The sequence below is a fragment of the Rhinolophus ferrumequinum genome, chromosome 15, assembly GCF_004115265.2.
Source record: "Rhinolophus ferrumequinum isolate MPI-CBG mRhiFer1 chromosome 15, mRhiFer1_v1.p, whole genome shotgun sequence".
NCBI classification, from domain to species: domain Eukaryota; kingdom Metazoa; phylum Chordata; class Mammalia; order Chiroptera; family Rhinolophidae; genus Rhinolophus; species Rhinolophus ferrumequinum.
The window spans coordinates 1,342,368-1,358,480 of record NC_046298.1 but is presented as its reverse complement, the minus strand read 5'-3'; the positions used below and the strand labels follow the sequence as shown (position 1 = coordinate 1,358,480).

At 50.3% G+C, this 16,113-nt stretch overlaps 1 protein-coding gene across 6 annotated transcripts in view; it reads left to right on the top strand.

Moving 5' to 3' along the window:
- The window catches only part of ZNF536 (zinc finger protein 536), a 378,875-nt gene extending 364,428 nt beyond the window's left edge, over positions 1 to 14,447 (top strand). For 5 of the 6 annotated variants that reach the window (XM_033128585.1, XM_033128581.1, XM_033128582.1 and 2 more), the window contains one exon: positions 11,676 to 14,447. In XM_033128585.1, the coding sequence (XP_032984476.1) occupies positions 11,676 to 11,920 (245 nt within the window). In that variant the 3' untranslated portion in view covers positions 11,921 to 14,447. The remainder of the gene's footprint in view (positions 1 to 11,675) is intronic. The other variant, XM_033128586.1, reaches the window with a different exon arrangement.
- The last annotated feature ends 1,666 nt before the right edge of the window (positions 14,448 to 16,113 follow it).

The following is a 16,113-nucleotide window of genomic DNA, read 5'->3' as shown; positions in this document are numbered from 1 at the left end:
CTTTGTAATTGCCTGTTGTTCACAGGACCACTTTGCTGAATTGGGTGCGATGGCAAAGTAGCCATTTAAAAATATATCCAGAGGGTCTGACTATGTCTGATTCTGTCAGTAAGGGAGCCGTGTGCTTCTCTCACACACAAACTCACATGAATACACACAACAGCCGGAAATCTGAGGAATGTGACTTGTTTCCATTACATTGCTTTCGGTGACCTGTCTTACGAACCCCTGTGAGACACCCCCAAACCACAGGAGCCCCCCAAGAAAAGTGCTAATGTCTTTATGAAAGATGTGTATGGGTGACGGACTTCCGCAGGTGACCTCAAATACCAGCTTTAGGGGTCTGGGTGTCTGGTAACTTGGGGCGTTTTGTGTTGGTGGCTTTCGCAGGTCTGTCCCGTGGGGCACCCTCAGCACCTGTCAAGTGACAGTATTGGCCCGCTTCCCAAATTTAAATTATACAATAAAACAGAAACTACAATTAAGGGCTGATGTGTTCGTTTGAAGTGACACAAAGGAAAACGGGAAAGGACTGAAGCGGCAGAGACCACCCACTTGTTTATTTCACTGGGTGTGTGCAGGAATGCAACTGTCTGCCGAGCAGAAAACCACAGCAGACCGCCCTCCACGCCCCAAAGTAGACAAGGCTGGTGGTTAGACACCCACGGGGGAAACAGAGAGGAAAGGCAGGGGACACTGGAGTAAGGTGGGTCAGAGAGCACACGGGACCCAGCTCTGACGTGGCCGCCTCTGGGAAGATATTGCCAGACCTTCCAACTTTTCAAGAGGGACTGTTTCCACGTGAAATCTCTGTTTTGAAACATTGGTAATACCTTAATTCTTTTATTTAATCACATTGGGGACAAAAAATAAATATGTGTATGCCTGCAGCTTATGACCTCTGGGAGGGTGAAGTCCTGTGTGCCTGGAGCCCCCCCCCCCACCCCCTCGGCCACCTGGGTGGGGCTCTGTCAGCGCCACACAGGAAGTGGCACAGTGGAGGAGCCAGGGAGGGGGGAGTGGGGAGGCGTGGCTCGTGGAGCTGTGACTGAGACACTGAGCTCCCCTGCAGGCCACAGAGTAAAATGCAGACACCCAGTGACCCATGGTGGACCCGAAAATGGCCTAGCCCATGTGTGCCGTCCTTGAACACAGAGCATGAGGGCAGTGTGGCAGCTGGGACTGGAATTCCAAGGGTCTCCAGCAGCCCAGAGCACTTGGATTTTCCCGGTGAGGAGAAAAGCAGAGCAGGGTGGGCCTTCCAGGTCTGGAGCACAGCCCCGGGCTGGGCAACGTACAGGGGTGTGGCTTGCACCCAGGGTAGAGGGATGCAAGGTGGGGCTAGGTCCTCACAAGGCCAGAAGCTGGGTTCAAGGTCAGGGCTGCCCACCCCAGGGTGTCCCTAGGCCCCAGTGAAGGTGAGAACACGGGGCTTGGCAGAGAGGTCACTGCACAAGGCAGGGGCCCGAGCCCTACCTACGTGGCTGCTCAGGGGAAACAAGCCCTGCCCCCCTTGTGCAGAGCCCCAGGAGTTTCCAGCATCCTCTGGGAAGGGAGAGGCCCCCCAAGCCTGTATCACAGGAAGCCATCAGTGAGAAGTGCCCCACAGACTCCATGAAGTGCCCAGGGGTGTGGCATCTTTGATGAGTGCTGGAGGGATTCTGCCATTGGGTCCCAATAAAGGTTTCAGGAGGAGCTGGGGCTTTGGCAGTTCTGACAGGAAGGAGGTTTGGGGCTGAAGGTGGAGATGGCAGTGAGTACTAGGTAAGAAGGGCTTCCAGGTGGAAAGCCAGGCTGAGAGGACAAGACGCTGGGCTAGGGGACAGGGAGTCGCGTCAGGCTGGACAGCAGGGGTAGGTACAAGCATGGCTGGGCTTTGGGACTGGCTGGGCCGATGCGCGTGCCCGTCACCTTTCTGTCCTTCTGGTATCCTCCTGCCACAGGAGTCCTCGCTGCTCTTCTGGGGTGGGCTATAGACCCAGTGGGCCTGCTGATGCCCAGAGTGGGGTCCACGTGGGGCTGGAGCACTTCTGCTAAGCACCAGGTGTCCCTGTCGCTGTCTGGTTGCCACGGGAACTTTGGGTGCTCTTGAGAGGGGACAAGATGGATGGTAAAAGTGTGGCTGGGGGGCTGCTGGGCTGACTGGGGGCGCTGGCCTAATTGGGGGGCACTGAGCTGACGGGGGCACTGAGCTGACTGGGGGCTCTGGCCTAATTGGGGGGCACTGAGGTCATGAGGGGCGCTGGGCTGACTGGGGGGTGCTGGGCTGGCTAATTTTGGAACCACGTCTCCCATGTTTGCCATCTCTGGAGTACCACCTCAATATTTCATAACGTATTTTGTTAAAGACTTGAAAAACAATAGCTTTATTTTAGCAATACCACCCAACTTCGACTCACTAGTTTTTCCTAAGGCTCTTAGGTAAAAAGCAGTCTGCTGGGTTCCATCTGGAGTCACCTCCAGCTGTGTGGTGCTCCAGGTTCCCCGATCCCCAATATTGGGAGGGAGGAGAGAGTTTTAGGGGAGGTGAGGTTTGCTGTGTGACACTGGGTAAGCCGCCAGCCCCTCTGTCTCCCGCGCCCCTCTCCGGCCTCTCCCTGCAGTTCTTTCAGGATTAAATTGGCGCACCCAGAGACAAATATTGGGTACTGTTAGAGTATTATTAGCTTATCTTATGTCTAAAAATCTCCAAACAAGGAAAGTAAGTTCGTCGACCCTTTGCAGGTAATTTAATGGCAAACATAAATGCTTTCATAAAATCTCAGGAATGATTTCACGTCCCAGGTCCATAGTGGCCTGTGAGCACCGGCTGGATGCCTGACCCTCAGGCAGGCTGTGGGCTGCTGAGGGCACAGTTTCAGGCCAGGCCAGGTGGTCTGGGCCATAGCACAGGAAGGAAGTTGCTGAGGAGGCGGCCACCACGAGGCCCGAGGTCCTGGGCTGCAGGGGGTGGCAGGTTGGGGGTGAGCTGGGAGGACCTGGGAGACCCCTACATGGCCCCTGCATATGCTCTACCAGACACCCTTCCCTGCAGACACTTGCTTCAGTCCAGTCTCAGCTTCTGAGCTTTCATGTGAGCTGAATTTGAACCTGAAGCTTCAGGCAGTCAGCAGGACACAGTGGCTTGAGCCCTGGCTGCAGGCTCCAAGACAGCTACTGCAAAGTGGGGAGCCACCTTTCTCTGGACAAACGGGGATGCTCTCCAGCCTCAGCACCCTCAGCCAGCAAGTGGGGTTCCCAGCAGCTGCCCTCAGTATGGTCGGAGAATTCAAAATGCACACAGATTACTCATCTATCGTTCAAGGTTCCCACACAGCAGGCACTTCCTTGCAGGCAGCCCTTCCGTACTTACAGCTACATGTCCCAAATCTTTACTCCATCCTCTGCATGCACCACACACTGTACCCTGTGCTCTCTCAGCCTTCCCCTATCTCATCCTCACAATAGCCCTTTCAGTGAGCTGTTGTCATCATGCCCATTTTACAGATGAAAAAACTGAGACTTGGAAAGTTAGCTCACTGGCCCAAAGCACAGAACCCATAAGCAGCAGGTAAGGTTTGAACCCAGTGCCTGACTGGAGAGCCCGCACGCTTCACCCCTGTGTCTGAGTGACACCAGAGTCGCGTCCTGCTGGGGCTGTGCTGCATCACATGCCCACCCCCTCCTCCAGGGAAAGCCTAAGTGTCACCTGCTTGGCTCCAGGATACTGGGGCCGCACGCTTAGCTGTGGTCATCTGACCTGGGCTGTTGTGCTGTCACTGTCCACTGAAAATAAACCCAATTTAACTTTAAACAACTCTTGAAATAATACTTTATTTTCGTATAGATTGAGACCTGCAGAAAGGTTGTGTGGGTGGTACAGAGCATCCCCATGTATCTTACACCCATTTTCCCTATTATTAACATCTTACATTAGGAGGGTAATTTGTCACAATTAATGACCCAATATCAATGCATTATTATTGAGTAAAGTCCATATTTTACCCAGATTTCCTTAGTTTTTACCTAATGTGCTTTGTCTGTGCCAGGATCCCATCCAGGAGACCCCATTACATGTCGTTGTCATGTCTCATAAGGCCCCTCTTGGCTGTGACAGTTTCTCGGCCTTTCCCTGTTTTTGATGACTTGGTAGAATGCCCTCAGCTGGAATTTTTCACGGTCAGACTTGGGGTGTAGGCTTTAAGGAAGAAGCCCACAGAAGTAAAGTGCCCTCTCATCACCTCGAATCAGGGTGCGTGCTGTCTCCCGGACCTGGGTCACCTGGCTGAGGTAGTGTTTGTCAGGTGGCTTCCTCTTTCCCACTGGGGTCTTGTGAAGGTGTATCCATGCAGCCCGCAGACAGCTGTGGGAGATACTGCACCCCCAGGGGTATGTCCCCACAGATGGTCTGGGAGCAGGGAACATTTGTCTACCTTCTCCATGTCCTTATCGATTCAGTCCTCTAGTTACTTACCTCAGTATGACGGGTTTATTTTTTATCTCTGGTTGTAATCCAACAGGAATGCTATTTTGGTGTTGCTGGAGTTGTTCCAGCTCTGGCCACTAGGGGCGCGCCCCGGGGATCTGTGCTGCTTTGACACCCTGCTCCCCAACATGCCTCCCCCGACCAGAAGTGTGTTTTTTTAAGCAATTCCTTCCTTTCTGGCACAAGGTGCTCCAGGACCATCTTGTGTGTTTCCCGCTCCAGCCCTGGAATCAGCCATTTCTCCAAGGAGCCGTGGTTCCTTTTCTGGAGAATATTAGAGATCACGTCTGGGTGCTGAGTGCTGGCTGACACCGTGTGTCATGGGGTGTCATGGGTTCTCGGCCCGCAGCTGACAGAACGAGGCCACGCTGTGCATACTAACCCCTGCATATGCTGGTATCTGTGTTCCACGTTATAAGCTAAACACGGTTTCTGGCTGATGGCTCCAATCCATTACCACACGGATCAAAATTCACTTTCAAAATAGTAAAATAATTTTGGTAGTGTTTTAAATTAAACCCCAAATCATAGGAAATTTAAAACCTAAAATTATTTATACTAAGGATATTCCAAAGTGTTTTAGCATCTTTGATTAGATGGATGAATATCTTTTTTGAAAACTGAAAACATAAATTATGTACCTGATTAGAACCATTTTTGCCTATTTAGAATTAGGGAAATTAAAAAATATATATATATATATATGATGTGTGCAACTGAGAAAATGGCTCTTTCTGTTGGTGCAGTGCACCTTTGTGTATATTTTTACCCATCTCATCGTCCCTGCCGGGCCTGTTGAACCTGGTACAGGATGACGGGGTGCTGGTCAGGGACCCTCCCCATTGGCAGACACACAGAGGGAGCAGCAGCGCGGCCACGTGGACCAGACCCCCGCCTGAGTCCGCTAGCACCGCCACGCCCAGTGGATGCTGCCGTGCAGGTCGAGTACACCTCTGGGGGGCCCAGTTTCTAACATAACCAACTGGTCCTATAGGTGGAGACATTTACTTACCTACTCATCTGCATTTTGCCAGTGTCCGAGTTTCAGGGAACACAAAGGTCTCTGACTAGGGGCAAGAGGAGGAGAGCTGTTCTCGAGCTCTCCAGTCTCCGAGGCCTGCGCATGCGAGCTGACCCTGAGGGCTCCTCTCTCCGCTTCATCACCTGGTTCCTTCTAGAAAAGGGCCCCTGAAATATGGCTGCGGGAGGCCCTTCTAGGGCAGCTTAAAAATATGCCATGATCCTGTCCTTGGCAGAGGGTACCCATAAGGGAAGATGGGAGCGTCCGGTGGTCCACGTGCGCGCTCCGCGGAGTTGCCAGGCAGGCTCTCCCACGCTCCTCCTCCCCGGAGGCCACGCCCACCCTGGGGCCGGGACCTTTGGCCAAGAATGGTCACACACTGTCTCTTTCCGTTTATTTCAGTGAAGACAGAAGGCCCCAGTGTGCCGATCTGAAAGGCTTGGACTCGTCTGAGAGATGCCTGGCGCTGTGAGGACTAGGGCTGTGTTTGCCGATGTCGCTGGGTCTACCTTGGCAAGGGACCCTCAGTCCACCGTGGACACCGTGACTATCTTCTGGCCCTTTCCCTTGTGTTGACCACAATGATGAATCAGATTGTGGGGCTGTTTCTCCCCACGCTAGGCCGCACTTACTCCAGTGTCTGGTCTACGCCTCTGTCACCATGTACAGGCCCGCCTCTGGGAAAACCACACATGGGTCTCTTCTGAAGTACGATTTTTCTCTCCCAGCGACTCTTTCTGGGCACCACCTCTGAGCCATCTTTCAGCCAGAAACTGCAGCCTTGCTCAAAGCAGTTGGGTACCCCCCCAACCCTCCAGAGAGCACTTGGCCCCTTCCTCCTCCCACAGGTGTCTCCAATAGGCTGTAACCCCTGGCAGTAGCCTCGGTCATGGGACCAGTCATTCAGCGTGTCCCGGGTGGGCACTGTGCCTGGCAGGCTCCCGCATGATGCTGAACGAGCTGTGCCATTCCAATGGCTGGCTCTCGGGACAGTGCATGCAGCAGGCACCAGTGAGAGCCCATGGCGGTGGGTCTCAGGTGTGCTGCGGGACCCTGGGCAGGGCACCTACAAGCCCTGTGGCTTCGTGTTAGCTGCATGCTCAATACCAGGGTTTGATGGGCATCAGGAGGCCACAGTCATGCCTGTGTCCATAAGGGCTGTGACATACAAATACATGCATGGTGGGACACGCCCCTCCAGGGTGTCGGGGACGCCCTCCGGGAGCAGCCTTCGGTCCTGACTAAAGATGCCCCTTTGCAGCGACTCTTCTAACAAGCAGTGTATGGGGGTGACCCAAGGGAGCGGAGGGATGAGTGCCCGTCCTGAGACAACCCTAAGGTCAAGCTCCTGATCAGAGACCAGCAGCTGTGTGTAGCTGACTTTGGACCATGGTTTGATGTCCGTGGGCCCGGGATTCGTGTCTGGAAGGTAGACGACATCTCCCCACCACATCTCCCCACTGTTGGTCAGGAGGACGATTGAGGCAGTACCTGCACATGTGTTCTGGGCAGTGGGTGTCACCCCATTTTCCCAGCACCCCAGGACTGAATACCAGAGCGTGGTCACGTCGCCCTCTGCCTGCTCTTGCCTGCTGCCCACAGCTGAGGAGAAAACAGCAGTGTGGAAAGTCTGGAGGCCCCGCAGATGCGGCTGCCCACGAGTGTGCTGCTGTAACTAATGGATGGTCCCCCAAGGGCAGGCATTTTCCTCTCCCCCGTAGGTCCAAGGAAAGAGCAGATCTTTCCATCGTAGCAAGTAAGAAAAATACCTGGTTTCCCCACTTTTGTGATAAACAATGTACGACTTGCTTTCTCCTCACTCCTCTTGACCCTGTACACTGTATACATATTTATATATTATTCATAGTGGATTAAAAATGAATGTGCTCTTTACCACGGCTCCACGGCACAGTGACAATACAAATTAACGTACGATGTACTTACTTTTCACGTGGCAGTGATGGGAAATGTTGATGGCCTCAGACAGAGAGGCAGGGAGAGGGCAGTGCAGTGGGGCGGGTGGTGGGTGCCCTCTGGCCGCACTGTCGGGGCTCAGGGCCCTGGCTGCACAGGGATGGGGCCCAGGGGCCTTCCCACTTCCCTGCTCCAGGCAGTGAGGCCCAGGCTCCAGGGGGTCCTGTGAGCCTGGGCCTGCGTGCTTCCCCCACACACTTCACCTTCACTCCAGGGACCTGCTCCCCTGGTCCCATCAGAGTGCCTCACAGTCACCTTCACCCGGGCTGGACCTGTCATTTCTTCACAGAACTTCCTCCAACATCAGTCTTATGGGGACCTATCAGAAGGGTGTGTGCGTGTGCATGTGTGTGCACGTATTCATGTGTGTGCGTGTGTGTGTGTGTGTATCCTCTAAAAACACATTGCAATCATGCCTCTGGTAAGGATTTGTGAGAATCGGGCCTTGAGTACTTTCTATCCATTGGAAATTTGTTCCGAAATGAAACTGTTCAGGTTTCACCTATATGATGCGGTGGTGCCTGCCCTTAATGGCAGGCAGCTCAGACGTGAGGATAAATGGACACGCATGTGAAAATCTGCGGGCGTGGCCTTTGTGTCTGCAGCAGCTCCCAACTGGATCAAAGACTCTCCTTACACAGTGTGTGCGAAGGTCCCGGTCCTCAAGGCTGTGGTGTGGTAGCGACCTCTGTACCTGAACACACACGTGTGCGCTGCCAACCACACTCCATCTTACTGAGGCTCGCAGGAAGATGAAGTCAGCACCAGTGTTTTGGCCACTCAGGTGTCCAATATGCCGGGATTGCTGTGCATCTCTGATCCCACCATGAAACGGAGGTTCAGATATAACCATCGGGAGAAGCCATGATTAATATTTTAGAATCAGTGGGTGGGAAAAATGTACTAAGTGCTTTTATGCCAAGTTGGCCGATTCAAAAAGGCTTTTATTGTAAATAAAGGTGATATTTGAGGTTTTCTATTTGGTTTGCTGAGATGCATGTGGCATGGCTCCCACGGGGGTACAGTTTGCAGAGGGGTGGCTTCCAAAGGTTACACCATAGAATTTATACAAAAGTGTATTATTCAGGAACAGTAACAGAAAATATAATAAACAGCTTTCATAAATGGGCAAAAAAAGCACGGGAGAACCAATATGAATCCTGGTGACTGCAGTACATTTACTAAATATTATCTCTTTGGGTCATTGTACTAGAGTTTTGGTACTGTTATTCATTCATTCATTTATAATTATTTGACGTTCTTACTGTCAGACCATGGTGCTGCCCTCCTTCAGTCACTTTCTGCCATATAATAAATAAACTTATGGGTTAGCCCCAGCTTTATCTGAGCCATGGTAGTCAGGGCAGTGCCCACTCCTAGCCTGTGAGCTATTACAGAGCTACCCTTGTGGGAACCGAGAAAATATAGTCCATTTCTGAGAAGCTTTGGACAAAACTTTAAAAGTGTCTCCCAGGCTTCCTGTTGTGTCAGTCCTTCTCCCGGGTCCTTTGGATCAGCTTCAAGTGGCTTGTTTGCCTCCAGCGATAGCCTGGGGCCCCTTTTCTCCTGCCTGGGAGCTGCCCTTCCAGAGTTCTTTGGATCCTCTCTCGCGGGGCCCCGGGTATAGCTGAGTGTCCACGGGAGTGACAGCTTCCTGATTGGATGGCTTAGGGTCTGCTTGACGCTCACTGATGCCAGCGTGGCTCTGACTTAGATTCACTGTTCTGGTGGGAGGATGCGTATGGCTTTCCCTACCCCATTGCCACCGCTGTCACCCGGATTCTCCCCTTCTCCAACGTGGTGAAGAATAGGGATACTTACATTCTTTGTAAAAGCCCTAAATCTACATTAGAAACACGAGTGTCAGTTCTCCTTCCACCAGCTCAGGACCATCCCTGACACGTGTGGGAGAGCGGATCCCGTGGGCCCTGCAGGGGGCACTGGGTCACAGGAAGGCGGGGCTGGGGTGACGCTGCCTAGTCCTTTTCTTGCCTGTCAGTCAGGGTCAGAGCCCTTCTGCTCATCATTCATGCTCTTCTTGTCATGGTAGCTTGTGTGGAAGGACCAGCAACTGGGCTTCTCTGGGGTTTCCTTTGTTCTTAACCCCAAAGGCTACAGATGTGCAAATTGGCTTTTGAAAGTGGGCAAGTTGGTCCAATTCAACCTTGTGTCACAGGAAATAGTAGACACAAAAGGAGCAGAAACTCTATCCAGAAGTGTATAGTTCCTTCAAATAGGCAAGGTGAAGCAGTTAGGTAACAGTTCAGCTCTACGAACAGTTCGTGCCTGCCTGCTCTGTGCCACCGGGGTCTTGGCAGCAGTGGTACCAAGACGTTGCTGCTTCCTGCCTCAGGAACTTACAGGCAGCCAGAGGGACCAGTCCACACACAGCAGCCCACAAAGCAGGCGTCTAGTTTGGGCAGAGCCTTGAAAACGAGGGGAGTTTGGCCTCAGGGAGAGGGTAGCAGAGCATGGGGGTGAAGGCCGTGCGAGATGCAGCCTTTGTGGAGACCACCTCCTCGTTTGGTTTGGTGTGGGCAAAGGGGGCTCTCCAGAGAAGACTGGATCTGTGGTGGTCAGGACTGACTGAGCTCAGAAGGCCCTGATTTTTCCCTGGGGATAACTGGCCATCCGAGATTTGGGGCAGGGAAATCAAAGGTGGAGGTTCTTCTTTAGGAGCTCGCTCAGGTGCCCCAGGAGGACAGATGTGGGGACAGCTGGGACATGGAGCTCTTCTGCAGACCACCACACTCATGGTCTAGGCCAGAGTTGGCACACGCACTGGACCAGGTTCTGAAGAAGGGCTTGGGGAGAGAAAGAGTTTGACAGGTAAAATGGATTTGTCCTGGAGACCAGCGTCTGAGAGGAAGGGGTGACAGGCTAGCTCATCGAGAGAGAAGCCGCCCCTGGCGCCGTGTGCTGTTCGGAGGGAAGGCAAGCCTCGGTGGCATGCTTGCTAGGCGTCCAGTTTCTCGGGGATCAGACTGTTTGGCAAAGTAGGTACAAAGGACGTCTGCTATTACTGCTCTAGAAAAGGCTGCATATGCTGTCTGGATGTTTTCTGGGGTAGATGGCTGGGCCCATTTATTTACTTGTTTATTTTTCTGAGTGAATGAACCCCAGCCCTGGGCCTTGACATCTCTGGGTGCCAGGTGGAATACCACTCATGAGCTTCCAGGAATGGCACGTCAGCAGCTTCCCGGCATGGTGGGATGCAATTGTCCCATTATAACTTCCCAATGAGATGCTCTAGCAGCTCCTCCGATGGCAGAAATCTGTGCCTGTCTGCTCAGCCCAAGAACAGAGAAATCAGGTGTGGTGGGAAACCCATCTCTGCTCTGATCAGAGCCCTTCTAGAAAAGTTCCATGTCAAGGGTCCCCTTCAAAATCGAGCTTCTTTAAAGTGACCAGCCTGCGTGATACCCTCTACCACCTGCTCCAGGTTCCACAGACGCCCCAGCTTAGCAGATCCAGCTCACCCACGAGTGAGGCTGGGTGACACCGCTCTGTATCTCTTGCCATGGATGGTTTGCATATCAGTGCAGAGGTCCTGGGAGGATGCGAAGCAGGCTGTCTCTGCTGGTCCGGATCAGCGTCCCAGATGGAGGGACTTGGGTCTTTCCTCGTGCCGAGTGCAGGCAAGTCCCATCCAGGGCTCGGACCCGCCTGCTGCCTCCTTGGGTATTGCCTAAGAGCTAAGAATGCTTTGTACGTTTTTAAATGATTGGAAACAAAACCAAAGTAAGAATAATATTTCATCACACATGAAAATTATGTGAAATTCAAATTTCAGTGTCCATAAATAAATGTTTGAGCTTCAGCAATACAAAGTTGGAAATGCGTTTCTCCTCTTGTCACAGAAGTACCTACACGTTGTCTCAATTTTGCCTCTTGGCTTGCAAAGCCTAAAATACTTACCATCTAACTTTCTATAAAAATGTCTCAGGTGTTGGGAACTATCTCGTCTGTCACCCAGAAAGTCTGAATTAAAAACCCTGGCTGGGATAAAAAGAGCGATTACACCCAAGTTCTTATTCATTATCCAGCTAACATACTGTTTGTCCAGACAGATGTATCGGCTGCGTGTCTGCCCTTCGCAAAGCGCGCAGTCAGCGTACCATGGACCATACCGGGTATCCCGGTCAGGGTCCTTCGGCGCTGCGGGCCGCCGAGCGGTAAGCTGCAGCACTGACTGGCCACTCTTTCTGCCCGCAGGTCACCGGCCTTTCCAGTGTCGTTACTGCCCCTACAGTGCCTCCCAGAAGGGGAACCTGAAGACCCACGTCCTGTGCGTCCATCGCATGCCTTTTGACAACAGCCAGTATCCTGACCGCCGGTTCAAGCGCTCCAGAGTCGACTCAGAGGCTTCTGGGAATTTTGAAGACCCCACGGCCGTCAAGGCGGGCAGCTCAGCCGAGCCGGCGGAGGAGGGCAGCCAGGCCCCGCCGGACCGCAACTGAGCGAGCCCGCCCGTGTGTCGCAGCGTTCTGTTACACGGTTGTAGAGCTGTGCGTCTGGTGAAAGAGTTTGCTGACGCATCCGGAGGGAAAAAATCATGTACAACTCCCCGCTAGTGTATAGAACATTTTAAAATTTTAAAAAGATATCTCTATATATATATTACAAAAGCTCCCCAGCCCTTGACAATGGCTGCTAAACTGTTACCTGGCAACAAGAACTTGCAAACAATGCAGGTGGGGACAGGAGGCTCCAGACAAGCCCGGTGTCCTCAAAGCTCTGCTTCGGGGAGCTGGGGGCCCTTCCAACTCCAACGTGGTCTTTGTCCAAAACTCATGCTCTTAACTGAAAAACGATACCATCTCAGTGCTTTAGTGCTGCCTAAGATGGAGAGGCTGCATTTTCGTTGTTGAGAACACCTCTGTCATCTGACACCAGCTGCTGTCATTTGCCTAGCACCCAAATGACACGTGCAGGGAGGCAGCCACGGTGCCAGTCAGACTGGAGCGGTCACTGCAGAGAAAATCAATTCACGTGGTGTCCTGACTGCACTCTCGGAGAAATCTTAGACGGCCCGCAGCCCGTGTCGGGCTGCCCCACGCTGCAAACGATTGCCATCTTAAATGTGCATTTAAAAAATCCACAGCCAAACGAATCAATGGTCAGGAAGTGTCTGCAGACAAATGTCCACTGCAGGCTTGATGACTAATTCCTTTTTTTAGATCCAATTGCAGTATTGAGAGAAATGCTTTTTTCTTGTCTTTTTTTTTTTTTTAATTTTTGGATTAAAAAAAAGTGGCTAATAAAACAATTAGGGGAACATTCTATAAAATGTTTAGAAAAACTAGCCAACCCTATGCATAGAAGGTGCTGGTGAGAAATGGAAATGTATGTAATAATAGAAAGATTGTTCTTTATTATGATTTTTAAATTTTTACTTGAATGAAGGCTGCTCTGGTCCTTGTTATTAGAATTTTTTTTTCATGTGTTAGTTTTTGTAAGTGTCACAGACATGAAGCAAGATTCTCTTCTCCGGCCAGTTCTTATGAAACAGCTTGTATTAACGTAGGAATGCAAGCAGCCTTCTCTCTGTGGCTAAGGGAGAAAACTGTTGGAGTTAAAATGTCTGTTTTTGTAAAACAAATGTGTTCTATATTTTTGTAGATTTTAGATTTTCTACTGATTGGATACTCCAAATTTATCAAGTTCTGCACCACTCAGAGGGAGATTTTGAGGGCCAATAATGAAACACTTAACTCATTTTTTTTTTTTTAACAAGCGGTTGAAGGACACTAGTAATTAAGGGTTGTTCTTGAATCTGCTCGAATGGCAAAAAGGTTCAGCCTCTTAACTTCCTTCCTCTGAGTGACATGAAACCGGTGCTGTTGCTTGTGGTTGGGAAGAAAAGAAGGAATAACTTCTAAAACAAAGTCACTCAGACTTAAAAAAAAGTCGATATTTCCTTGCAGGCTGGGCGCACAGAATGAAACCCCAGGGCCTTAAAAACTTCAGCTCTATAGCAGTTTACAAAAATACTAAACTGCAATCAATGTAAATAAAATGCTTTGCTATCCTGAGACCAGAAGGACTCTCAGGCTAATAAGAAATCCGGTTTGCATATGCTGTGGCGAGGGTGTCACTCACCCCAGGGTGCAGTGTAAACGAGGTCGCCCTGCAACCTGGGCCCATCTGGCATACAGCAAACTGCTTTCTTGTTTTTCTAGAATAGTTCTCACTGCCTTACTTAAATCGAGTTGATAAACTTAATGCAACTGTTTCTATGATCCTAGAGAAAGGACTGAAATGTTATCGCAAACGTTCTGACTGTAGTAAGCTTTAGCATTTTAACTGCACTACTGTGTTTGGTGGCTGTGCCGGTCGCTTGCTTTCTGTGTGTTTGCCCCGCCTTTGGTATCTTAGCAAAGAAAAAAATATATACAAAAAAAAGAAGATAAAAAAAGTAAAAAGGAAAAAAAAAAAGAGGAAAAAAAAAAAACCAAGAGCCACATTCCATTCCCAGCATTTTGGGAGCTCTTTCGGTATTCTTTCATGTCTTCTGAGCATCGTCAGATGCGACAGGCAATAATTCTGTTTGTGACACTGGGAACAGCCCCTCTTCTTTGTGGCGTGTGTGTTGATTCCATTTTGTCCAGTGCTGCCGTCCCCTTTTCCCCCTCTCACACAGGCCTTCCTTCCAGAACATTTGTAACTTGTAATACAAACAAGTGACAGCCGCAGTGATGCAGTGTCAGTTTCTGAATGTCATCAGGTTCTCCTATCTAAACATGTCAAGTTTCCCTGTAACTTCTGTAGTCTGTGATTCTGGTCAGAATACTGTCTGCATTCCTACACAAAGGAAAAATCTATCTTGGAGGAATCTGAGATCAATAGAGTAGAGGATTTTGTTGCTATGCTTGTAACAAGTAGAAAACTTTGTATTTAAAGTTTATTCTTGGTCATTATTTATTATTATAAGACATCAGTTGACAGAACTTTATTCTGGTATAGAAAGTATTAAAAGTTGTTTTTTCAGCAATGACTGTTTTCTTTCTGCTGTTAGAATAAAATGTCTTTGAAGCAGTCCAGTTTTATCCAGTGTTTTATGCAATAAAACCTCTACCTCTGGAAAAAAACAAACATCTTTTCCTATTCACTTATGTTTACTAGGAAGAGGAAAACATATTTTTTGCAGCTTTGTCAGACTTTGGTAAGACTTGGTCAAACCCACTTAGAAAGGAAACAAAAGCCCAGCAGTGTTCTGGGCGGGCGGGGTGGGGGGGTCCCCACTGCCTTAAGGTGGAGAAGCTGAATGGCTTTCCCTGCAGGGTAAACAGTGTGTGTATGCGCACACATGAATGTGTGAACTGTTTCTGCAAAGGCTCGGCAGATATCAGTTTCAGTAAGGTAAAACCTTTAGAAATGTGTAATGCTCTTCATATTACAATAATTACAATAATGATATAAGACGCTTAAAGCTTTGGGATCCATTAGTCCCCTTTACTGGTAGAAAGTGTTTTTTAAAAACCACTAAATGCAAGGAAGGCTTTTACCTTCAAATATCGGAGGATAATCTGAATTCTTCTTCTAGAAGTAAAGGAAACGAACAAATAATGAGGTCTGCGGCACTGGGGACACTGGCTGGAGAGGGTTTGGATTCGAAGGGTCCATGCTGCCGCTCAGGGATCTGAGAGCCCGCAGAAATGTGCCAGCAAAGCATCCGCCTGCGTGTCGGACTTCGTAAGTCACCACTTTTCTTTCAGGATGCCGGACTGATGGTGTCCCTGGATGGGAGCGGGTGACCTGAATGACAGCCTCGACAGTCCGTCTGCTGTCACAAACAGCAGAGGTGAGTCATGGGGTTTAGGTGAGGGGCCAGGTAGTGACCCCATCAGGGAAAGGAGGCTGCTGGAGGGCTCGTCACTCCACATGTGGTGACACCCAGCCCAAAGCTTCCAGGGCCAGGTGAGAGGAGATGAGGGTCCAGGGGTACGTGGGCCTCAGCCACTGCTCCCGTCACCTGAGGCCTGTCGTCAGGGCTTCTGCTTTCTGGGGACGCCAGACCCCTGGATTTGGTATGAAGTCTCCTGAGTTTTACATGTGGGCTCAGATGTGTTTTTAAAAACTGTGTAGTAAATAGATGAGCAAAATGTGGTATATGCGTAGACTGGGCTATTCTTCAGCCATAAAAAGGAACGGACGCCACCACACGCTACACGTGGATGACCCTGGAAAACGTGGCTCTCAGTGAGAGAAGCCAGACACACAGGCCACAGTGTGTGATTCCGCTGATGTGACGTGTCTGTGACAGGCACATCCAGAGACAGAGTCGGTTAGTGGCGGCTGGGCCAGTGGAGGGGAGGATGGCGGGGACCGCTACTGAGTACGGGCTCTCTCTGAAGCGATAAAAAGGTTCTAAAAATACACAGCAGTGATGGTCGCCCAACTCCGAATCTGCTGAAAACCACTGAATTGTACACATTAAAAGGGTGAGTTTTATGGTATGTGAATTATATCTCAATAAAGTTGTCATAAAATAAACATAAAACTGGAAGGAGGGCTTTTGAAGAAGCATCAATACACATTTCCATCAAAATATTTTGAGCGCTTTTATAGTCATAGACAACTGTCAGATGAGTACGTTGTAGAGGATATGGAATTTGGGGAGTGCCGATTTAAAGTTGACCCTGAATCTACT